The sequence below is a fragment of the Narcine bancroftii genome, chromosome 8, assembly GCF_036971445.1.
Source record: "Narcine bancroftii isolate sNarBan1 chromosome 8, sNarBan1.hap1, whole genome shotgun sequence".
NCBI classification, from domain to species: domain Eukaryota; kingdom Metazoa; phylum Chordata; class Chondrichthyes; order Torpediniformes; family Narcinidae; genus Narcine; species Narcine bancroftii.
In genome coordinates this window covers 134,661,659-134,687,773 of record NC_091476.1, presented here as the reverse complement: position 1 = coordinate 134,687,773, position 26,115 = coordinate 134,661,659, and the positions used below count along the sequence as shown (strand labels likewise).

Genomic DNA, 26,115 nt, shown 5'->3' with positions numbered 1-26,115 from the left:
GTTGTTTTTTAATTGTAATGTTTATTGCCATAATGCATAGATACAATGTACAGATATACCAACATTCTTACCTGCTGCAGCCAAACAGGTATGCAAGATACACCAACTACCATAGTTTACATTAAATGACTCCATTTTGAAGAGATATTAAAGGTTAGAAAAATATTCAGTTGGTGCAAAAAAAGTGACATTTCAATTGAGAAGACAGGTGGTTTTGGTGGTCCTGGTTTATGTAGTAAGAGGAGGTTCAAGAGATTGATAGTTTATGGATTAAAAAAATATTAGAGGTGTTGGACCTCAAGGTTTTGTACCTTCTTTGAAGAGGTTGTGACCAAGATGATGGAGAGGGAGAGAGAGACTGAGCTCTTTATGGTGGCTGCCTTCTTGAGGTAGTGTGTCACACAGATGTCTTCAATGGATGGGAGGTCAGAGCTCAACCATCTGCATCTCCAGCATTTGTAGCTATTTATTTGAAAGAATTAATTTGGATCATTGTGCTGAACTATTCAAGGTCAATATTTCTGAGGGGCAGAGAGTCTTAGTTTGAATCTTTACATTGTAGTTGGTGCATACTCTCATTTAATTGTGTGACAGGTTTGGCTCCCCATCAGCTGTGGAATCCAACATAAGAAGCCCAGACTTTATGGGAGGTAGTAATGGGGTACCTAATGGTTGGGTACAGACTGCACTGACAAAGACATATTGTTCTGGCAGACCCCACAAAGTCCTGGGGAGATACTTCAATAGCAGTACTTCAGTTGGTGTGGATTAAAATGGTGTTATGGTATAAGGTACAAAGATCAACAGATGAAATATTTCAATGGAAAGCCTACCTCCCACGAGCCAGTTGATAGTCCAATACTTGTCCCATCGCCAGTAAAACCACAAATGGCCATCTTCAAGATGATATGTGCTCATGTCAGTGATTTTTAAATTGCTTCTTTCCCCTGAACCATTCACACCTTGTGATTTACATGTTGCATGTACAGTCAGTGCAAGTTCTGTAGGCCACACATCCCTGACAATAGACATCGATGAAATTAAACAATACCAAGTTATTTAAATTAAACTTCTGATTTGGACAAATTAATTGTACAATAAAGAAAAATGCTCTACTAAAACAAAGAGGGATTATTGGATAATTTAAAAGTGTATGCGGGAGTTGTATCTGCATACTTTATCCAAGCCAAAACTAAACAAATAACATATCCCTCTGTTTTGCTGGAACACTTCACTCATTCTCTGCCAGAAACACATTTTAGTAAGCTGTGCTTAATAATCTATTTTTTTATGTCTACATAAACATATTTCAAAATCACAAGTCCATAATACATGTTGATTGTCTGGATCTCAAGACCAAGTTTTGTGCCAGTACAAAAGTTGTTGTAAGACTTATCCTCTGATGCCTTTAACATCCCCTTCAGGACATCTCAAAGCACTTTAGAGCTTTAATATATGAACGCAATAGACACCTCATAAACTGCAATATGATAATGAACAGATCAATTTAGTGATTTTATATTGACACAGAGGATATTTTTAAGCTCTTCAAAACGGTGCTTTTATATCTCTGGTTGAGCAGGGGGCCTTCATTTGAAGGCCAAGTGTTGGCACCTCTGATAGGATGGTACTGTGAGAATGCTACAACGATGTGGCAGTGTACTATTTGGAACTCGCGACTCTCTGGAATGGTACTTGAACCTATAACCTTGAGCCCGCAAAGTTCTACCACTTAAGTCACAGCTGATTTATATTTACATTAGCCATCATGCTTTTTGTACTGAGAAGAAAAAGCTCCACTGCAGAGTAACGACGTCTTATTTCAGTTATTAGTTTCAATCACTTCACTCTTCTTGCCCCAATATCATTCTTACTCAAAATTAAAATTGTCCACATATTTGTGGGAACTAAGTTGCAATGCTTGAAGGGTATTATTGGGCACAGTTATTTACTGTGAAGGGCATTATTCAAAGGCAATCACTGGCCTGGAGCTTCATATTCTGAAGTGATTTTAAGCAATTTATATCCATGGAATAATCATGCACTTGGGACAAAGTCATAGGTAAGCAAAATAAGGATACAAAAACATGCAAACTCCAGCACTGAAAGCATCCTATCAGGATGCATCACTGCATAATATGGGAACAGGTCCGTCCAATGAGAAACTTCAGGGATTGCGAACGCGGCACAGACCATCACACACATACCCCTTTACTCAATCTATAACCCTTGCTGCCATGGATAAACGTTAAAAGACCCATGCAACCCCAGCTACATCCTCTTCACCCTAACTCATCAGGAATGATTCTAAAACAAGAAATCATACACCACCAGACCAGATTCAACTGGTTTCTTTCCTGCTTTTAAACTCCTGAGTGAATCCCAAAATAGTAAACTCCGTATCAACTGATTTTATTTTGTACTGTGTGTTGCCCACCATTTATTGTGTACATTTTGTCTTACTTGTGCTATGCACAGATTGTCCATTGATCAGTCTCTATCATTGCGTATCTAAATTTAAAATTCATTTCTAAACTTCACAATGAATCCCAAGTTTGATGTTATTGTTCCATTTTTTAAAAAATACAATTAACATGCAAATTAAAGCTATTTAAGCTTATTCGAATGGTGCAAATCTGGTGACTTTAAGAATTTCTGGAGATTGAGGTTTCAAATGAACAATCAAAAATATTAAGTGGTAAATTAAACAGTAGATTAAAATGTTTTAAAGCCCATGCCATTATTCTGAGATTATGAAGTTCACAATTTAACTATTCCAAAATACTCTTTCAAAAACTGCTCTCAGAAGTATTGATGTACTTAATAACCTTAAGTGTAAAAGTCTCTTTTGCAGTGTAGTTTGTCAGTCATTGAACAGCTAAAGAGTTGATGTTGATAAGGGTACGTCAGGATTGCATAAATATTAATAAGGAATCTAGAATGGTATTTAATAAATCCCAGTGTAATAACACTGAAATAAAAGTCAAAAATACATCATGGAAACATTCCTTCAGCATTTGCAGCTTATTTATTTGGAGGAACAAATTTAAAAAGTAAACTAAATAGTTACAAAATTAATGCAATGGAAAACATAGTACATTGATAAATGAATAGACTATATTCTGATTGCCTAAGATCAAGCACCATTCTAAAAAAAGGTGTACTGGGCACAAAATGGAGCAATTTTAAGGCGTCACACTTCTTAACATGGTTAGATCTGAAAAGTTCAACTACAATGATGCTTGTTCCTCTGTAGCTATATTTTCAATTCCAAGAAAATCAAAGCAACAAACCTAATTATTTTGGAAAGAGGACATCTTACTTCTGCAAAAACATACACATCACAATATGCAGAATATAATGGTAAAGAGCTTTATTTATAATTTCCACACAGATTATCAACTGCAATATTATTTTATCAAACTTTATACAATGCTACTTGCCTCTTGTGACTAATCATGAGCATGAAAATAGAATATGTGAATTTTCCCCTATTTATATACATAAACGCGCGCACACACACACTGAGACAGACAGACAGACAGACAGACAGACAGACAGACAGACAGACAGACTCCATAACAGGATAGATAAAGTAAACCATCAAAATGCAAAATACCTTGCTTTCTGCCTCTGGTTTACAATATCCTCCTGTTAATGGAGCCATGCTGGTGAGAAACAAGGTGACAAACCAAAAATAAAATCCAATTTACTGGCAATCATACTATCAAAAATTCCATCCAAAATCTTTTGCAAGATTTCCAAGTCATCAGGCTATACAGTATTTACAAGCAGGTGACCACAACAGGCACACTGAAGGCTCAGCTTTATTAATGTCCTTGAAATAGATTACGGCAGTGATAGGAATATGAATTTAAGATCACCAAGATGTAGAATGTCAAAGTGCTGGACTTTTGAACAATGCAAAGTGATATAAACACAATTAAAATATGCACATTTTTGAATACAGGACAAAGGAACTACATCAGCATTTAGTACTACTGAGAAACACAATGGTTAACGTCAACCATGGCCACATAAACAAACAGGACAATTACTGTAGCATCATTGAATGTGCCAACAATTCTCTTAATTTTGAATAGTGGTTAACATTTACAGTTGATTTAACCATTCATCAACACTGGTAATGGAAAACAATTACAGTATAAACCATTAATAAAGGTCACAAGAAATAGCAACTTATTTTTACAATTATTCACTGTTGCTAGTATTTTCCTGCTGAGAAATCTGGTTCACTTGAGTCTACTTGAAGGTCTTTTGGATGTTTGTAAGTATATTATTTCTTTTTAACTATAGTTATATTGTAGCTCGGAAAAGGCTTACCAATTACACAGTTTCTGTAAAATACAGAAGCTGACGAATTGGCATGATGAACAAAACTCTCCTACTGCGGAACTGCAGTAATACTTTATTAGAATTCTAAGAAGAATATTGAAAGTCAGGACTAAACAAAGTATCAATTGGTGTGTTGAAAATTAAATAATACTAAGTTGTTCTGCTACAATGCTGGCTGAACAAGATTTAAAATGGAAATTCACTGCTGTATGTCCCACCTCTTTTTCGATGAGTACATTTTGTTTCAGATTTCCAAACAAGACAGACTCAAAACCTGATTGACCTCCTTCTTCGCCAAGTCACTTGTATCAGTCCCACTTATTGAACAAATCAAGTTTTTATTCACATTGCAACCAGACCTAAATGAATTCAGAGAACTATCTCAAATTAGAGAAAAATCTTTTCATTTTTACTATCTTAAGCAACAAATATTGATGAACAATGAAGTATAAAATCCATTAACATGACTGAGTAACACACAAAATTTCCAGGTAATTCTTTTCATTTTACCCAAGAATTGGGTAACTATTCACCATTAACATCACGTGTTGAAACTATGAATAGATCAGATTGAACTTGGGCTGATGACCTTCTATGCAAAATTAACACAATAGAGACTGTTCAGTCTTCACTTCCAACATACTTTCTGCTTCTATTACTCTACAAGATATTCTGGCTGGCAATCCAGCAGGTGTTTTTCAGTACTGCCGGTCGAGACAATGTATAATGAAATGCATTTCTTTGAATAACCCCAAACCATCAATGTTATCTGTGCTTTATTCCGAGGAGTGCTACTTTCTAAATATTCTGAATACCAAGACTAAAGAAGTTACTAAAAATAAAAAAATTAAAACATACATGCCTTAATCAATCACAACATGCCTTCAGATTGTCAAAATATTACGTGATTACATGACCCTATGCACGTTAACAAAAGGATCAACAATTTTAAGTAATACCTTTAAAAAGGTGAACACTTCACAAAACAGCAAACTTTGAAGATTGTTTAAAAAAAACAACTGTAGAAATCTAAGTCTGAACATTTAAGCTTAAAACGAGTTATCCGTTAGCACAAAAAACTTGTTTTAGAAAAGTTTGCAATAAACTACTGATTGAACAACGGCCAAGGCAAACAAGCTCCCTGAAAATACTCTTCACTAACGTGCCACCAACCGTGGTGTCAATGTCAACGCACATCCACAAGTTACAAGAGACTAAAAAGTAGCTAAACATATCTGAAGGAGATATGCATTCACTTTTAATTCAGCTTAATAGTAAAATATGTACTGGAAAAACGCCTGGATATTTCCAGTTTTAAATTACGTCGATGTAAGAAGGTCACCCTTTGGTGGCAGCAGCCCAGAGCCAAATATTTAATGGCTCCAAAACCAACTCCTGACTGACCCTCAAGGTTCACTGCATCATTTCTAGTCCAGTTAGCCGAGAAACTAATTGTACATTAATTTAATACTCAACAGACATACATTATTTCACTTTCCTATGCTGAATGTAGTTCTGTTTTCCTGAACTTGGAAAACAGTGACTGAAACTTTAAATCTTTCAGCCAGGATTGAAAGAGTCAAATAGCTTTCAGAAAGTCAGATGCCTGACTGTAAATAACTCGTGGCTTTTGACTCTTCCCTTCCCCTGTCTCCATTACTAGGTGACCCAAAATTATCTGACATAATCCAAGAAAATATGGCAATAATTTGGAGTGCATGAAAAGATATCCAGACCAGTATTTCTATTTACAATGCCAATTTTGAATTCTCATTAATAAAAAGATTATTGTACAAAGTTACTTTTTTTGCTGAAAACAAAATCCCATATTCTGGTGAAAATTTTGAAATTTCCTACCCTGGGAACATAATTTAGTTGTAAAAGGATATTCAATTAATCAGTCAAAAGATTATTTCTGTCAAAGACATTTCATATTTTTTTCAGTGACTTGATGGGATTGTTATCCATCAATGCAGCATTTTAAATTTTGATTCCAAAATGTACTCCCAGGTGCCAACATGACAAGGCATCTAATATTGGCTGCTTTATTAAAGTATAAAGTAAAACATTGCTAGAGGATATAATTCTCCAGATATTGTTCAAAAGTTGTACCACAGCTTTTTCCAAAGTCCTTGACTGCTGTGTGAAGAGAAATGTGTGATTTAATGTGCTTGTAATTAACTGAAGGCCCACAGACTTGTCCAAAACTTTGGACACACAAAAAAATGTAACATTGATCAATTTTAAATAAACGTTCAGAGTCTGGAAGAAAAGCTCCAAGAATCATTTGACTCAGGTCCAGGCACTTTCTCCAAAAGAACAGTTTATCGATGAGGGCTAGTTTAGCTATAAAGAATATGAGGTCCTTCCTCTGGAGAACCCTTCTTGTGCAGATCTTCTCTTACACCAAGGATTCCATTTATTTCTGAACCATTTGGCTTCTGCTCTTCTATTATTTCATCATCCTTGTTCATGAGTCCAGCCAAGTGCCCAAGGGGAAAAGCACTGTCACAGTTTTGTGTGGAGGATACCTGTGAAATGACTGGCATTTGCACTGCAGAGTTGTTGTCAAAACCATTGTCGCTAATGTCATAATGAGCAAGGGCTTCCTCTTGCTCCTGCTTCAGGTAGTCTGGGACTATGAAGTCACTGGAAAATAAGTAATTATAACATTGTAGCTTTTGTTCCAGGTTTCTTTAAACATCCAATACACAAACTATTGCTAAACAAAACAAATAAATCACACTTCATTCTCAATAGTGCTAGTGGAATAATATTTAATAGACAACACCAAAATAGATGCTTCCCAACAAGGGTTCCTAACTGGGGCTTGACCCTTCCCAGACTGGAGTTCCCACCCACTCCATCGTCAGTTTCAATCTCAGCTCTAACTGCTACTGGATACTAATGACCCTTCTCCTTCATCATCACACTTTCCTTACTCGCACCTCTCCTTACTCTTCATTCCCCTCTCTTTCCACTTGAACCTCCCTTCCCCCTCTAACCCATTATTCCCTTTCCCAACTCTTCCCTGAATCCCTCAACACCTCCCCTCTCAGCCTCACCGCCCTGCTGACTCTAATCCCCACTGGGACTGAACACCCTGTCCTCAGTAGAAGCCTTACCTCCATCCTCCTTCGCCCAGGCCTCAAGAAGTTCACGCACGCCACGATGCCGAATCTTTCTTCTGTTGTCCCTGAGCCTACTTATTCGACAGAGATTCAAACCCCACGAAAACCCCTTTTCTTGCCTTAAGCCTTCTTCCTCCTCTTGGACACTTCATTCTGGCCTTCACCCTGTTCTGGATCGTTAATTTCTAACTGCTGTCAAGACATTAACTGCTTCGACCAGCTCTTCCACTCATCTATTTCAATCTTACACCTCAGATCGAACTGCCCTCCATTCTCTCCACACCAAACCCAACCTCACTATTATACCTGCAGTCAAGGGTGGTGCTGTTACAGTGTGTCGCACTGACCTTGACTTTGAGGAGGCCAGACGACAGCTCTGAGACACCTCCTCTTGAACAAGTTCATAATTTTGGGTCATCTCCCTTCCACAGCCTCTAGCCACATTGTTTCCCAACCCCATAATGCCCTATTCTATCGACTACCCAAGTTCCACAAACCCAACTGCCCTAGTAGTCCCTCTGTCTTCACATAGTCTTGCCCTGCTGAACTGGCTATAATCTCACACCGACCCTATTTTTTTGAGCCCCTTCCGACCTACATCCGGGACATCTCACATGCTCTCTATTACTTTTAGTCCCCTGGGCTGGACCACCTCATTTCATTATAGATGTCCAGCCCTTACTCACCTCCATAAAGAACATTCCAAGGCTCCCTGCTCTTTTCTGAGCAATAGACCTAACCAGTGCCCCTCCACCGCCACCCTCCTCCACCTGGCAGAACTTATATTCACCCTCATCCCACTTACACCAAATCAAAGGTTTGGGTACTCACATGGGTCCCAGTAATGCCTGTCTTTTCAATGGATATGTAGAGCAACCCAAGCTACAAGACTACACATGCAAGGTTCCTCAACTTTCTCTGCTATAATGATGACTACAACAATGTCTGCAGACTTTTGTGTTTTATTCCTGACCACATTGGTGTTGCTTCCTGCACCACTGATAAGCTCATTAACTTAATCAAGCTTCCACCCCGACTTCAAATTTACCTGGTTTAAATCCACTAACACCCTTCCTTTTCTTAATCTTCTATAAAACCACCAACTCCCACAATTATCTTGACTAGCCCATCTCCTGCAAGGATTCTATTCCTCTCAATTCCTCTTCTCCCAGAATGAGGCTTTCCATTCCAAGACATCTGAGATGCCCCTCTTGTAAATGTGGCTTCTCCAGCACTTGGATTACATCTCCTCCCTCACCACTATTTGGGGCCCCAAAAGTCCTTCCAAGTGAAGCAACCCTTCACTTGTGAATCTATAGGGGTTATTACTGCATCCATCCTCCTCTACATCAGGGAGACTTGTTGCAGATTGGTGATCAATTTGTTGAACACCTTCACTCTGTTCCAAACGTAAGGAGGTCCCAGTAGACAACCATTTCAATTCCACATCCCATTACCATATGGCCTCAAGTACTGCCAGCACTATTTTCCTCTCGGCAATCTCCAACTAGACAGCATCAATGCAGACATCTTCAATTTCTATTAACCCCTTTCTTCCATCTAGGCTGATAAATATATGTACAATTATAAACTTTATAGGTATGGAAAAAAAAAAGTTTTTTCTCGAGGGGAGTCTATAACTAAAGGGCAAATATTTAAAAGGGATCTGATGGCCAAGATTTTCACACAGAAAATGGTGATTAAGTTGAATGACTTGTTCAATTGGTGGAGGCACATACAAATAGGATATTTAAAAGACATTTTAACAGGTTGGAAAGTTTTAGAGGGGTATGGGCCAAATTCAGGCAAATTGTATCCAGCTCAGGACGAAGTGCACCAAACAGCCTGTCTCCCTGCTGAATGAACTTACTTGAGTATTGTATCAAGTACTTGCCATAGATACCAGAAAAAGCTATAATCCAGATACATCAAGCTTGCTTTTAACATCAAAAAGATCTTTAAAGTGAATTCGGAGCTAAACACAATTTAGTAAACCATATGGAAAAAGCCAATCTAATAAACGACTTACAATTATATTGGGTGGCTGGAATAAAATAATCACTAGTTTAAATTGTTTAAATGCAAATTTATAAAATCAGAAGCTCTCACGTATAAAATTATTTTCATTAAACTCGCTCTCATATAGGAAAATACCTTTGAAAGCTTGAAATCCCTAAGTACGCATAAAGGAATTGCAAAAGTGGATGAAAAAAAACTGGTTCACCAACAATCTTCAGATTGGCATCATGCAATGCAAGAGCGACATGGAATATAATGTGCTGCAAAAAATAGATCATCCCAAGTTTATGCCACATCAAATCTTCTTCAAATTCTATCAGTTTAGCTTTTCACCTTTCTTTGTTTTCTCTTGAATAAATCGCAGCTGTTCATTTGAAAACATTTCTCCAAAGTCTAATGAATCTTTAAGATTTGAGACTTTATTAAATTCATGATATGTAGCTTTGGATGCACTCATAAATAGAAATATCTCTGCCTAGCCCACTAAACACTTTCAGAATCTCAAACCTCTAATAGTTCAGGACTTTTACCCATTTTATCAAGTGCAAATTATTTTTGGAATAACAAAGTTAAAACAATGCACGTGGTTTTTTCTTTAAAAAACAAACATTTAATTGTCATGCCTTACCTGCTCTGGAAATAAGAAGCTAATTCAGATGCTTCATGGTTCAGGCTCCTCAGGTGCACAATTAGGTTTCCAGAATTAGTAAACATGGCGCCGCATGTTTTGCACTCATAGATCCTTGGCTTTCGGATAATGTGCCGTGAAACACGCATGTGGTGCTTGTATTCCCCGAAGGAAGTAAAAGTTGCACTGCAAATTTGGCATCGGAAACATCGCTTCCCTTCATGTTTCAGACGATGCATCTTTAAGGAGTATGCTCTTGTGAACTTTTTCCCACATCTGTCACATTGAAAGGGTTTTATACCTAAAAAAAAATTAATATTTTAAAGCAGCAATATCCAATTCATTTGTAAAAGATGAAGTGACATTTCATTCTCACAGGTACTAATAAACTACATAATTTGCTCAATTCAAAGAATAAAAAAATCCATAACTAAATAATAGTTAATGTACAGATCACACAAATCGTGAACTTTCTTAACTCTGGTATAAACAATCCAAATGTTGAACAAGAATGTATTAATTACGATACCATAATTGTCTGCTACAGGTAGCAAGATCTTTGCCCCAAATTTGTTCTAAAACTTTCAAGGCAAAGAGTTTGCTTGGCTCCAAATAATTTAAGAACAAACCTGCAAATAAATGATGATTCCTTTAAATAAGGTAAATGCAAAACTTCCCCATTATTATGACAAACATATTCTAAAATCAGAACAAGAATGACTGCAAAATATGGTGTGAAGCAAGAAAGCTTTAGAAAGCATAAGCTGTGATTGTAGTCAATACAGGTGCTCCCTTACTTTCGATGGTCCAACTTACGATTTTTTGAAATTACGATGGTTCAAATCTGTACTTTCATTTTCGAATTCCGATCTGTTCCTGCATTTGCGATATGCGATACGCTACTCTCTTGTGCTGCTGGGCAGTGGCAGCATCACGTGAGAGTATAATACAGCAAACTCTCTCGTGATGCTGACCCAACCATACTCTCAGTCTCTAAGGCGATCACACAAACGAGTACACTGTAAACAACCCATCAAAAATGATAGGTGTGGTATTTTTTTTCAACTTACTGTGGCGCCACACATCCTCATGGCGAACCTGCCCCGCTTGTATCGCCACGTGGCGGGGCAGCCATGGGGAAATGGCATCATCAGAGGTTTCTCTCTGACTCCAGCATCCCTTCCAGCGCGCGCCCTGGGCAGTGATTATGACGTCACAATGCACCAGGTGACTGAGCTCATGCTGCCCTTATAGGGGCGTGCTGAATTTGAATAAAAAGTCATTAATGACCCTCATCGTGGTGGCTGTGTTTCTTCCACTGCTCACACCGCCACAGTGGTGACCCTGACGAGGTTAACGCTGTCTCCATCAAGCTTCCTCCACTTTTGAACCCACCGACCAAGAACATGGCTCGGGCAGGCGGAAGCTCAATTTCAAATCCGCAACATCTCCCCAGATGCCACGATGTTCTATCATGTCGTGAGTGCTCTGGTCCAAGATATGGCAGCGAGGGTGAACGACATCATCCACCACCCCCTGACTACGGGCAAGTACACCACCCTCAAAGACCTGCTGCTTTGAACTTTCAGGCTAACTCCCCAGCAACAGGCTTCCAGGCTCCTTCACCTAGATGGGCTTGGGGACCGTAGTCCGTCGGCGCTGATGGACGAAATGCTGGCCCAGGTGTAAGACCACAAACCTTGTTTTCTCTTCCGCCAGATATTCCTGGAACAGATGCTGGAGGACATCCAGCTGCTCCTCACAGATGAAGACTTCTCGAACCTAAGGAGAGCAGCAGCCCGAGCGGATGCCCTCTGGCGCACAAAAAGGGAGAACGAGGCAATCCTCAACCAGGTGGCACGACCAGGAGCCAGCTGACTGCAAGCCACTCCCAAGACCAAGCCAGAGGAGGGCCAGGCAACCTGGAGTTTCTACCACCTGCACTGGGGAGCACAAGCCCATAAGTGCCGACAGCCCTGTGGGTTTCAGAGAAATGATTAGGCCAGCTGCCGTTGATGGCTGCGACAGCTGGCCACACAGACAGCCTCCTTCATGTGACGAACAGATCCACTGGCCGTCGATTCCTGGTGGACACAGGGGCTGAGCTCCTTCCCCCCACAGCATTAGAGACTTGCACCTGATCTCGAGGTCCAACCCTGTGGGCAGCCAACGGCTCCACTATCAGGACCTACGGCACCTGGAGGGCACAGATCCAGATCGGGAAGGAGAAATTCCACTGGAGGTTCGTCTTAGCCTCTGTGGGCACCGCGCTGTTAGGCGCCGACTTCCTCAGAGCTCACGGCCTACTGGTTGACATGAAGGGCAAAAGGCTGGTCAATGCCCAAACGTTCCACTCCACCCGGCTGGACACAGCAGAAGCCTGCAGGCCCGAAAATGCCACTGTAGCCGTCGCCAGGGACGAGTTCGACGAAATCCTCCATGAATTCCCCACCATCTTAGAGCCACAGTTCAACACCGCCCTGCCCTAGCATGGGCTCTTCCACCACATTGCCACACAGAGCCCGTTGCTGCATGCTAGACCTAGAGGCTGCTGCCTGAGAAGCTCCAGCAGGCAAAGGAGGAGTTCTCCAGGCTCCAGGAACTGGGAATCGTCCGGCGCTCAGACAGCACCTGGGCATCGCTGCTCCATAAGGTCCCGAAATTGTCCAGGGACTGGAGACCATCGGTTGAACGATGCGACCACCCCCAACAGGTACCTGATGCCCCACATATGGGATTTTTCCGCCAACCTCCACAGAGCACAGGTCTTCTCCAAAGTGGACCTCGTGCGGGGATACCATCAGATCCTGGTGCGAGGGTGGGGGAAAAAAAAAGATTTAAAAAAAAGACTAAAAAAAAGATCCTGGTGCATCCAGGTGACATGGGTAAGACGGCCATTATCATCCCTTTTAGCCTCTTCGAGTTCCTGCGCATGCCCTTCAGTATAAAGAACGTGGCCCAAATGTTCCAGTGCCTCATGGGTTTGGAAAGACCTGGACGATATTCTCAATGCCAGTCGCAACGGCGACGAGCTCAAAGCCCACCTCCGTACACTCTATGCCCGGCTGGTGGACTTCGGCCTCACAGTCAACGCGGCCAAATGCCAGTTCAGCAAGGAGTCCCACCGGTGCCAGAGAAGGTAGCGGCTGTTCAACGATTCCCCAAACCCTCCATCCTGAAAGGCTTCCAAGAATTTGTGGGGATGGTGAACTTTTACAATCATTTCATCCCCAAAGCCACACGCACCATGCACCCATTGTTCGCGCTCATGGCCACCAAAGACTTTATTGTGCTCAGAAGAGGCAGACAGGGCTTTCATTGCAACAAAGGAGGCTCTAGCCAGTGCCATGCTACTGGTGCACCCACGGCCGGAGGCGCACACGGCGCACTCTGTGGACACCTCAGCTACGGCGGGTGGGGGGGCGGGGGTTCTGGAACAGTGACTCGATGGACAATGGCGCCCGCTGACCTTTTTCAGCAAGCAACTGCGCCCGCCAGAGTTCAAATACAGTGCCTTCGACGAGGAGCTCCTGGCGCTGGATTTGGCCATCTGCTATTTCCACTACTTCCTCGAGGACAGGCCATTCACAGCCTTCACGGATCACGAGCCCCTCACTCAAGCACTGGCGATGGCTAATGATGCGTGGTCCGTCAGACAGCAGCGCCACCTCTTGTAGGTGTCTGAGTTCACGTCCGACATCCGACACAGGGCCAGTAAGGACAATTTAGTGGCGGATGCGCTCTCCCATCCAGCCATCAACACTCTTGCGCCCGGCCTGGTTTTCGAGCAACTGGCTCAGGCACAGAGAAACGATGCGAAGACACAGGACTTGCAGACCACCATCTCGGGCCTCAAACTCAAGGATGTCCGGATGCCCAGCAGCCCAGACACATTGCTCTGTGACGTCTCAACAGGCAAGCCACGCCCGGTCATCCCGCCACACTGGAGGGCGAAAGTCTTCAGTCTGATCCACCACCTTGCTCACCCAGCGGTAAAGAAAACCGTGCGGATGGTTGCGGAGCGGTTTGTGTGGCATGGGCTGAAGAAGGTGGTATCGGAACTGGCCAGGCACTGTACCAGGTGCCAGACTTCCAAGGTCCAGCGACACACGCGAGGCCCCATCCAGAACTTCGACCCAGCAGTTCGCAGATTCCAACTCATCCACGTTGATTTTGTTGGGCCCCTGTCGATGTCCAAGGAGGCTTGTTACCTCCTCACGGTGGTGGATCGGGAAGAGACGTGTCCCAGGACTCTGGTCAGCCAATAGATCGCTCGTTTCGGAGTCATGGCGCACATCATTAGTGACAGAGGGGTGCATTCATGTCTGCCCTGTGCACTCAGATGGTGAAGCTTCTGGGGGTCAAGCTCCACCACACCACAGCATACCACTCGCAGTCCAACGGGTTGGTGGAGAGATTTCTCAGGCACCTGAAGGCATCGCATATGGCCAGGCTCTCTGGACTAGACTGGGCGGACAAACAACCCGGGATTAGGATGGCACCCAAGGAGGACCTGCAGGCTTCAGCAGCGGAGATGGTCTATGGCGCACCGCTTTCCCTGCTGGGTGAGTTTTTCGGTCCAGAACCTGACACCACGGCCACCAACAAAAATCTGCTGGCGGACCTATGCAGACAACTGGCCTCCCTAGCTCCCCCACCACCGGCACACCACGGCACCCGGCTGTTTCATCTCCCCAAAGAGCTCAACTTGGCTCAGTTCGTTTTTGTGCAGAGGGGACCACAAGTGCACAGCTACAGCAACCATACGAGGGGCCATACAAAGACTTGCACCAGTCTAGCAGAACTTTCACCTTGGACGTTGGGGGAAGAGAGGAACTTTTTTAAGGTGGACCGCCTGAAGGCAGCCCATCTGGACATCACAGCCGGTGCAGACAGCCGCGCCCAAGCACCGGGGCCAGCCACCAAAGCGACAGGACGCGTAGCCGGTTCTGGGTGGGGGGGGGTTGAGTGGCGGCGCACATCCTCATGGCGAACCGACCCCACTTGTATCACCACATGGCGGGGCAGCCATGGGGAAATGGCGTCATCAGAGGTTTCTCTCTGACTCCAGTATCCCTTCCAGCGCGCACCCTGGGCAGTGATTATGATGTCACAATGCACCAGGTGACTGAGCTCATGCTGCCCTTATAGGGACGTGCTGAATTGGAATAAAAACAGTCGTTAAAGACCCTCAACGTGCTGGCTGTGTTTCTTCCACTGCTCACACCGCCACGTTACGATCTTTTTTGACTTATGATGGGCTTGCTGGAACACAACCCCATCATATTTTAAGGAGCACCTGTACATAAAAGTGTTGGAGAAACTCAGCAGGTCCCACAGCATCTGTAGGAGGCAAAGATGTATAACCAACATTTTGGGCCTGAGTTCTCCATGGACACTGCCTGATCTGCTTAGATCCTCCAGCAACTGCTTGTTTACTCACAGATGAAAACTAATGAGCAGGCAGAGTGTATATAGAATATTATTTAACCTGTATGTGATATCTTAAGCATTGAAAGGATGGGCAGCAGGGAGGAAGGATCAAGCTCCAAACTAAATGCAACTTTGTCTATTTTTTTCCAGCATGGAAATAGCAAGTAGTGCCATGGCTGTACCTGCAGATCCAGCTTTGCAATGGCATCTAATGACAGCCATTACAGGTCCCATTGCAACAGGAGCTGAAATCAATCACCATTTCGAGTGCTGGATCAGAAACTCTTGATCACTGCCATTATATTCTGGATTTTTCATGCCAGAAGCTTTGACGGTATCATGGATATCTTGGGATTGGGCCTCCAGCTCTAGTTATTTATTAGTTAGAATTTATTGACCATCCCTAACTGTTCAAACTGTGGAGCTAAATGGCAATTTCGGAGGCATTCAAATGCCAAGCAGAAGTCAGAATCAAGAATTGTTAGAGCAGTGAGGTACCAGTGTCACAGTGCCTCTGTTTCCAATACTATTACCTGCAATGAACTCAAACCTACCAATAAACAATGATATCTCTCTAAATAACCCAAGTACGTGGCTTGGGATTTTTGCTGAGCAAGCCCTTTTACCTGTGCTCGGTCCATATTAATTACAGGAAAGACATGATTTCATGTGCGTGCATACAATCTGATGCATAGGGGTAGTATGCAGTGGGCTAGAATATTGAGTCATTTACTTATCATTTTACTCCAATCTTCAGTCCCCCAGCTCACTAACAGAACATACACCATACAAATGAATTTCTAGGTCAACACAATGAACAATTACAGCTATTATTATTTAGGAGTAATTATTCTTAGAATCTATATAAGTTTTTAGTAAAACCAAACTTATACTTCTCTTTACATTGTAAACTTTTCTACCCTCAAACATGAACCAAATTCCAAAAGAGTGAAATTTAACAGTGCAGATGCCATGTTTCTTAACTCAGTTTACTAAATAATTGAGATATGGGTTTATTTTTTAATGGCTAGAAAACATTGTGTGCAACAAGATCATCAATGCACTTATTATTTCTGTATAAAATTCAATAATCAAAGTTAAATCCCTTTAACCTTTTCCTTCTCCAATCACCTCCTGGAAAAGGAGTAACATCACAATCAACTATTCAATGTTATGTACATCTGGAAACAAACAATAACAAAATTCAATTACTATCTCCAATATTATTGGGCATGTTCCCAGTTAATAACCTTTATTTCTCAATTTACAGCTGTTTTGGCATCAAAATTGGAAACAGTCAACAAAATTTAATTTAATCCCTGATTATGAATAAAAAGTAGTGAATCTTCCACACACATTGGCACAACAAAATCTGTTAGTTTGTTATCTCAGAAATACAGTTAAATTAAATTTAACCAAATTTTTGAAAACATTTGCTGCAAAACTTCTGCAGTTGCCTTTAGTTACTAATAGATCAAAATATAAGACTTTGTTCAACTGCAGAAGCAGCCCACATATTTAGCAAGATGTAAGAATGGGAAAAACAATCATGTTATTTTTGATTTGCGAATACTGTCATGGAATGGTTCCAAGGATAGTCACTCCATCATTTTCTTATGCACGATACTAAAGTCGAACAGTAAAAATTCTACACGTTTTCTCTAAATATTAGTCAAAACGTTTATTGAAAAAGTAGCAAGAATGAAATACAACTTTCTCCAAAATGAGGCATGATTAAAAATGGTCAAAATAAATCTTAGAAAATCAATTCTTACTTCAAAATTTGATAGTAGAAGAGAAACTATCATAAAGTCAATCAATTCTTTGTCGTAGGAACCAAAATGATTAATACCAATTTTTTTTGATATTTTTCTTATAACATTCTTAAGTTTTAAGTTTCTGACTATAAAAGAGTCAGATCCTTCTAATGTTAATCAAGTCAACATTTTGTCATTAACATTTATCAATTCTTTTTTTGTCAAGCGCTACATGACAGCCAGTACTCTGCTCTGTCTTCTGTTGATATGCCCATTAAGAGTTGCTGAAATAGTTCTCTCCCTGGTACCAGATATTAAATTGGGAACTTGTTAACTGAACCCTACCTTTAATTATTAGGATGTCGATGTCCATCATATTCCAAGACAATATGGTTTTATTATCTAATTCTGTGAGTTTGGCAAGCTGATGCATTGAACGTCATATAGTGGTGTTAGATGTACTCGATGAAACAATGTTCTGCCTGAAGATAACACTTGGCAAGAAATATTAAATATTTAATATCACCTCTGAGTGGTCACCTCTCAAATCTTAGACAATGTGACATGGTACATCCAATAAACTCAAAGTGCAACCCACCCATTTGTTCTGGTATAACTATATTCCCAAACAATAAAATATTTTGCAATCTACAGGCTATATATAATTTTATAGATTCAGCTTTTATTTGCAAGTTATAAAATGTCATCAACAAAATTTCATTAAATCTCTAAATTACAATTAAGATGCTTTCCACCATCTTCTTTTGTAACAAAATCAACTGAATAAACCTCAGAAGTAATAAACTACATAATGGAAAGCATGACAGTTAACAATTCAATACAACTATATATTAATGATGAAAACTGTTTTGTAAATGAGGGATGCTATATACTATTCCACTAACTTATTTCACCATGGCTTACATGCCAGAACAGATCTCCTTAACAGGGCTACCTTTGCATCATGCTTTGAATACTAGAACTTTGGAAGTCTTCCTGTAAAATTTTGCCACTCAGGTTTACCTACCACTAGCTTAAAAGTTTCCTCAAGCCATTTTGCCTCCAGTGGAATCAGTCCTAATTTCTTTGCATGTTTTTGTGTGTAAAGCTAAAAAAATGAAAATTCTTACAATTAAACAATACAAATATACAAGTCACATGATCAGATTCATTTTATAAAGCAGATAATGTTTATACACCAACACTTACCTGAGTGAATAAGCATGTGCTGTTTGAGGTTCTGGATGCGCGTGAACCTAGCACCACATGTCGGGCACTGGAAAGGCTTATTTGGACCATTAGGACTGGGTCTTTCTGTGCCACTTGTGGAAGGGTTTATGTAGAGCTGATAGGAATACTGCCCACTTTCTAATCTAGAAAAAGCAGAGAATGTCAATGTAAAAATGTAACCATTAAAGAAAAAAAGGAGTAAACCTTTGTCTTACTGAAATACTTAATAGTTAAGAGTTCACATCTTCCCATAGTAGTGACAACGGATTTAAAGCCTCTGTAATATGTAAAGCAAGTCTATTGAAAATCTAAGTGTTTCTTTCTCTGAAAATGCCTAGTTATTTGCTGTATATTCTGCATATTTCAAATTTCTCTAGTATTTTGCATTTGTGTTTATGTGAAATGAGTGTAACAAGGAATACTAAATTAGTTATAGAATGCAGATTATTATTATTCAATATATCTTGAAACTTAATTATCAAAGTAATCGCCTTATTCTCCAAAAGCAGCACACATTGTTTGAGAAGAGCAACTGGAGCAAGGATGAGTCAAATTCCACTGAACTGAAATCAGCTGTTAATTAGAATTATTCTAGCTTTGCATACTTGGCACAATTTTAAAATGTATTATAGCATAAAGCAGCAATCCTTAAAGGTATTTCTTTACATGGCAAATGCATCAGTGACAAATCCAAAAACTCAAGGTCACTATAGCCAGTACTATCACAAGAGCACAAATGCGATATCCACATACTGTAGCTTGGGGCTCTCAGGGTAATGACTCTGAAGTCATTACCCTGAAACCTTGCACCACTCTTCTCTTGGTGGATACCTCTTAACCTCCTTGGTAATTCTATTATTTTCTCCATAAATTTCAGAATTTCGATATCAATGTACAGGTACTTTGCATTTAAATATTTTTAAAAATGCATCCCTGGCCAGTCTCCCTTCATATAGTTCAGCTCATCCCAAGTTTTGTTGCCTATATTTCACCCTATACCATATCTCACTTCAAGTATAACCCTTTCCTAGTGATCTAAATTGGCATTTCAGGTACTGACAACTCAAAGTTAAAACCTCTGCATTGTACTTAAATTCCCAGATGTTGGTGCACATCCATTAATCTGAGCCCCACTTCCATAAATTCAACTTCAAGTGCACCTTTTTTCCCTCTTTATCTCACTATTAATAAATATACTTTAGTTCTCTAAATTATATGGAGAGATATTTAATCTCCCACCACTTGATCAACAGCATTCTTAAATAAGCATGTTATTTAATTCTTACTTTAATTATTTGATCTCTCAAAATAGAAAGTGATAGACAAGTTCATGCCAATCAAGAGATGAACATCCTTCAGCAATTATCTTCCTGTTTACTTAAGAAATTACTTGCTGATTAAGTCACTTTGTTATAGTAAGTAGCAAGGTGGCACTGTTAGCGTCTGGCAACATGGTTGGCATAGCACTTCCCACAACACCATTACAGACAAGTTATCCAGGTTTGAATCTGTCTGTAAGGAATTTGTTTGTTCTCCCAGTTTATGTGTGGGTTTTCCCCAGGTGCTCTGGTTTCCTCTCACCCTTCAAAACATATGGGGGGGGTTGAAGACTGATTGGTGCTTGTGCAACGCAGGATCATGGGCTGGAATAGTGCTGTACATCTAATTTAAGTGCACTTTGTAGGTCTGTAGGGTTAGGAGCAAGTTAAACATAACCTTCCTCAAAGTAAATGCATTTGGAAAAGATGAGCAAGATCTGTCCATTGCACTTTTCATATCACTCGAATTATACAATGCACAATAAAATATATTTTGAGCAATGGTAGGCAAGAGAGATATATTTAATAAGAATGATTTTTGTGTTCATGGTTTTGGAGTTTCAACTGCATTACAATAAAACAAGGGCATGACTTATAATTTGGCACTTAAAATTCAAAGGGCAGCAGGTATGAAGCAACCAGTCTTTTGTCTTGTTTTGGTCACTTTATCTAAGGAAGGATGTTCTTGCAATGGAGGGAGTGCAGAGGCAATTCACCAGGCTGATACCTGGAATGGCAGGAATGACTTGAGGAAAGATTGAGCAAATTGGGATTGTACTCGCTGGGGTTTAGAAGATTGAGAGGGGATCTCATAGAGACATATAAAATTCTGGCAGGACTGGACAGAATGGATACAGATGGGATGTTTCCAATAATGGGAAAATCCAGAACCCGGGGCCATGGTTTGAGGATAATAGGCAAACCATTTAGGACCGAGATGAGGAGGAATTTCTTTACCCAGAGGGTGGTGAATCTGTGGAATTCATTGCCACAGAGGGCAGTAGAGACAGGTTCATTAAATATATTTAAGAGGGAATTAGATCTATTTCTTCAGTATAAGGGTATTAAAGGTTACGGAGAGAAGGCGGGGACGGGGTACTGAACTTTAAGATCAGCCATGATCTCGTTGAATGGCGGAGCAGGCTCGAAGGGTCGAATGACCTACTCCTGCTCCTATCTTCTATGTTTCTATGTTTAATTGTTGATGACAGTGAAAAAACATTTCTAAGTGAACACATCATAAAATTGATTGTAAATGAGTTTTTCCTCAACTGCCAAATCTATTTTTTGCCAATTCTGAAACCAACAAACTGCTACTTGAGCTTATCAAATTACTCTGTAGTTATCCTGAACTCATTTACTGCACGTACAAAGACAACCTACCTATCATCATCATCTGGGTGACTGTTGGTATTGGAAGTGCCTTGAAGTGTTGGCAGCCCTTCTGTAACTCCTTCATCTACTGAACCTGTTTAGAGTAAAAAGTAAATGACACTGAATATTTAGTCAGAGACATAAAGCATGGAAAAAGGTCCTTCAGCCCAACTTGCTGAACAAAATGTCCCACCTGTCTGCATTTGGACCATATTCCTCAAAACCTATCCTTTCAATGTATCTATCCATTTTTTTCTTAAACATCTTAATAGTAGCTGCCTCAACCATCTCCTCTGGCAGCACATTCCATACACCACCTTCATATTTCTGTTAAACTTTGTCTCCCTCACCTTCAACCCATGACCTCTGTCACCAAATTCCCCAACTCTAGGCAAAAGGCACTCTGCGTTCCACCCATTCTCTTCCTCCCATGATTTTATACATCTCGATGAGATCACCCCTCATCCTCCTGTGCTCCAAGGGAAAAAGCACTAGCCTGCCCAACCTCTCCCTGTAGCTCAGACCCCCGAGTCCCGGCAACATCCTCATAAAACTTCTATGCACCCTCTCCAGCATGACACCACCTTTCCTGCAAAACAGTGACCAAAACTGAGCACAATACTCCAAGGGGGCATCACCAACGTTTTATACAACTGTAACATGACCTCCCAACTTCCTTACTCAATATTGAAGGTCAATATATCGTCTTTTTCACCAACCTATCTACCTATTATGTCATTTTCAAGAAACTATGTGCCTGTACTCCTACATAGCTCTACTCTACAACACTCCTCCAATCCTTATCATTCACTGTGTAGGTCCTACCCATGTTAGACCACCCAAAATGCAACACCTCACATTTCTCAGTAATAAATGCCATCAACCAATTCTCAGCCTATCTACCCAACCTATCAACATCTTGTTGCATCCTTTGGCAACCATCTACACTATCTACAATTAATCTATCCATTCTGCTATCTCACCTTGGACCCCATGTGACCTAACCTTCTAGAACAGCCTACTGTACAGAACCTTATCAAATACTTTGTTGAAATCCACACATCCACAACTCTTCACTCTTCAACCTTGGACACATTTTCAAAAAGCTTAGATTTGTGAGACATTACCTCTCAATTACAAAACCATGCCTAATCAGCCTTTGTTCATCCAAGTATTCCCTCAGAAACTCAATGACTTACTGTTCCCAGGCTTTTCCCTGCAGCTCTTCTTGAATAGAAATTTAACAGGACAATAACATTCATGTATTTGTGTTCTGCATTGAATGAAAAGATGGTTTAAAAGCCAACATGCTTGATAACTGAAACTGTACCAGCACGATAATAAGCCACTAAAGCAGATTAACAAACTGTGATAAATCATAACATTAAGTCTGACTAATAAAAGAACATTCATGAGTCTTGCATTGGTATTAGTGACAATTTTGGAGTCACAGTGTGTTCTTTGTGCCTTGAAGTCCACCACAATCAGTAGGAAAACATTGCTTTCCAACAGAAAACACAAACTGAAGGGAAAAATTGACTGAGCAGTCGTGTTGCCTGAGCAGACGGTGGAGCGGCCTTTAGTGGGATGGCAGTGAGGCTTCGGCGGGTCAGTGGTGAGATTTTGGTGGGTCAGCCTTCAGCAGGTCAGCGATGAGGCTTCAGCAGGGTGATCTTCGATGGTGAGGCTCAGTGGGGCAGTCTTTGACAGTGAGGTTTTGGCAGGTTGGTGAGGCTGCCTTCGGCAGGTTGGCGGTTAGGCTTCAGCAAGGCAGCGGTAAGCCTTCAAAAGGTCAGTGGTGAGGCTTCAGCAGATTGGCCTTTGGTGGGGCCACCTTCGGCAGGTCAGCAGTGGCTTCAGTGGGTTGGCGGTGAGGCTTTGGTGGGTCGGTAGTGAGGCTTCAACGGGGTAGTGGTGAGATTTTAACGGGGTGACAGGCTTCAACAGAGTGCTGAGGCTTTGACGGGGTGGCAGTGAGGCTTCGGCAGTTAGCCTTCGGCAGGGCCACCTTCAGTGGGTCAGCAGTGAGGCTTTGGGAAGCAGCCTTTGGCAGGTTGGCAGTGAGACATTGGTGGAGCAGTGGTGAGGCTTTGGCGGTGTGGCAGTGAGGCTTCAGTGGGGTGGCCTTAGTCAGGTCAACTGTGAGGCAGCATAGAGCCAGACTCAGTGAGGCAAGATCTGGCAGGAGCAGCGGCGAAGGGAAGTTCAATTTTTGATATTTTAACAATTAGAATAAAAACTACAGCTCAGTGTAGGGAGTGGAACTTTTAAGGCTTTGACTCAAGTGGCTTAGACGAGCAGAGGTTGAGGACAAGGTGAGGTAATTTAATCCTTTAATTTAATTAGGAATAGGTAATGGAGACAGCTAAGGCAGTGGATTGCTCTGACTGCGGGATGTGAGAAATCTGGGACAACACAATTGTCCTGCAAAAGATGCATCCAGCTGCAGCTCCTGACAAACCAAGTTAGGGAATAGAGTTTGATAAAATTTGGATCATTCGAGTGGAGTTTCAGGGAGACGGTCACCCACAAGAGGCAGGTGGCTCCTGTCAGGAAAGGGAAGGTTACAGAAAGCAGAGCACCCCTGTGGCCAATCCCATCAACAATTTTTTAAAAATGTCACAGTAACAGGCCATTTCCACCCACAAGTTTGTGCCGCCCAATTTACACCCCATTAATCTACACCCCCGGTATGTTTCAAATGGAGGAAATCAGAGCCCTTGGGGAAAACCCACACAGACACGGGGCGAATGTACAAAACTCCTTACAGACCGCGCAGGATTTGAAACCTTGTCCAGTCCCAATCACTGGCACTCTAAAGCCATTGAGCTCACTGATACGCAAACTGTGCTGCCAATCATGCCTCCCAATAAGTATACCATTTTGGATACCGTTAGTGGGGATGACCTACCAGGGATAAGATGTAGTGGTCATGTCTCTAGCACCAAGACTAGACCCTCAGTTCAAAATGGAAGGAGGGAAAAGAGGAGAGCAGTTGTGATTGGGGATTCCATAGTAGGGGGACAGATAAGAGATTCTGTGGGAGAGATCAACAATCCTGGATGGTCTGTTGCCTCACTGATGCCTGGGTCCAAGATATCTCGGATTAAGTTCTTGGAGGGAGGGTGAGCAGCCAGATGTCATGGTCAATGTAGGGACCAATGACTTGGTGGGAAGAATAAGGAGGTCCTGAAAAGAGAGTTTAGGGAGTTAGGTGCAAAATTGAAGGACAGGACTACCAGGGTTGGGATCTCAGGGTTGCTACCTGTGCCACGTGCTAGTGAGGCTAGAAATAGGAAGTTAATGCAGCTAAATACGTGGCTAAAGAGATGGTGCAGGTGGGAGGGCTTCATGTTTCTGGACAATTGGGCTCTGTTCCGGGGAAGGTGGGACCTGTTCTGACAGGTCAGTTTGCACCTGAACTGGAGGGGGCCTAACATCCTTGCGGGTAGGTTTGCTAGTGCTGCTTCAGAGGGTTTAAACTAGATTGGCAAGGGAATGGGAACCAGAGTGTTAGAGTAGATAGTGGTGGAGGATAAAGATCATGCGAGAACTGCATGTATAGACAGAAATGAAAGGTTTGTACATGATAGAAATGAATTCAGGTGCATTTATTTCAATGCAAGGAGCACTGTCGGAAAGGCAGACAAGTTTAGGGCGTGAATTGGCATGTGGGATTACAACATTATTGCTATTAGTGAGGCGAGGTTACAGGAGGTACAGGACTCAATGTTCAATGTTCCAGTGTCCCGTTGTTTCAGACTTGATAGAGGAGAAGGAATGAAAGGGGGAGTGGCATTGCAACTCAAGGAAAATATCACAGCTGTATTTAGACAGGACAGCCCAGAGGGTTCGTCTGCAGAGGCTATGTGGGTGGAGCTGAGGAATGGGAAAGGTGTGTGCACACTGAGAGGGTTGTATTATAGACCGTCCAATAATCAGACAAAATTGGAGGAGCAAATCTGTAGAGAGAAAGCAGACCGATGTAAGAAACAGAAAGTTGTGATAGTAAGAGATTTTAACTTTCCACATATTGACTGGGACTCTCATACTGTAAAAGGGCTGGATGGCTTGGAGCTTGTCAAATGTGTTCAGGAAACTTTTCTAAATCAATATATAAAGGTACCAATGAGAGAATCTTGATCTACTATTCGGGAACCAGACAGGTCAGGTGATAGAAGTATGTGTTGGGGAACACTTTGGGTCTAGTGACCATAATGTCATTAGTTTCAAGTTAATTATGGATAAGGATAAGGTCCTTGAACTGAGATTCTAAATTGGAGAAAGGCTAATTTTATGGAAATGAGAAAAGATCTATGAAGAGTGGATTGGGACAAGTTGTTTTCTGGCAAGGATGTGTTCAGTGAGTGGAAGGCTACAAAGGCAAAATTTTGAGAGTGCAGACTTTGCATGTTCCTGTCAGGATTAAAGATAATATTAACAGGCATAGATAACCTTAAATTTCAAGGAATATTAGCAATCTGGTTAAGAGGAAAAGAGAGGTGTATAGTAGGTATAGGCAACAAGGAGCAAATGAGGTACTAGAATATAGAAAATGTAAGAAAATTCTTGAGGAAATCAGGAAAGCAAAACGAAGTCATGAGGTTGCTTTGGCAGATAATGTGAAGGTAAACCCGAAGGGCTTCTACAAATATGTTAAGAGTAAAGGAATTGTAATGAACAAAATTGGTCCCCTAGGAGCCTAATGAGATGGGGGAGATCTTAAACAGACTTTTGCATCAGTATTTACTCAGAAAATTGGCATAGTATACAAGGAAGGGAAACAAGCGATAGTGTCATGAAGGAGGTGCTTGCTGCCTTACAATGTATAAAGATAGATAAATCCCCTGGCCTGACATGATATTCCC

At 41.4% G+C, this 26,115-nt stretch overlaps 1 protein-coding gene across 3 annotated transcripts in view; it reads right to left on the bottom strand.

Annotated features, from left to right (window-relative positions):
* Nucleotides 1-3,009: 3,009 nt before the first annotated feature.
* The window catches only part of zbtb44 (zinc finger and BTB domain containing 44), a 34,400-nt gene continuing 11,294 nt past the window's right edge, over nucleotides 3,010-26,115 (bottom strand). For 2 of the 3 annotated variants that reach the window (XM_069894923.1, XM_069894920.1), the window contains 4 exons: nucleotides 21,257-21,341; nucleotides 18,534-18,697; nucleotides 10,135-10,435; nucleotides 3,010-7,005 (listed from right to left, as the gene is read on the bottom strand). In XM_069894923.1, the coding sequence (XP_069751024.1) occupies nucleotides 6,699-7,005; nucleotides 10,135-10,435; nucleotides 18,534-18,549 (624 nt within the window). In that variant the 5' untranslated portion in view covers nucleotides 18,550-18,697; nucleotides 21,257-21,341 and the 3' untranslated portion in view covers nucleotides 3,010-6,698. Of the gene's footprint in view, nucleotides 7,006-10,134; nucleotides 10,436-18,533; nucleotides 18,698-21,256; nucleotides 21,342-22,446; nucleotides 22,783-26,115 lie in introns of those variants that run through there. The other variant, XM_069894922.1, reaches the window with a different exon arrangement.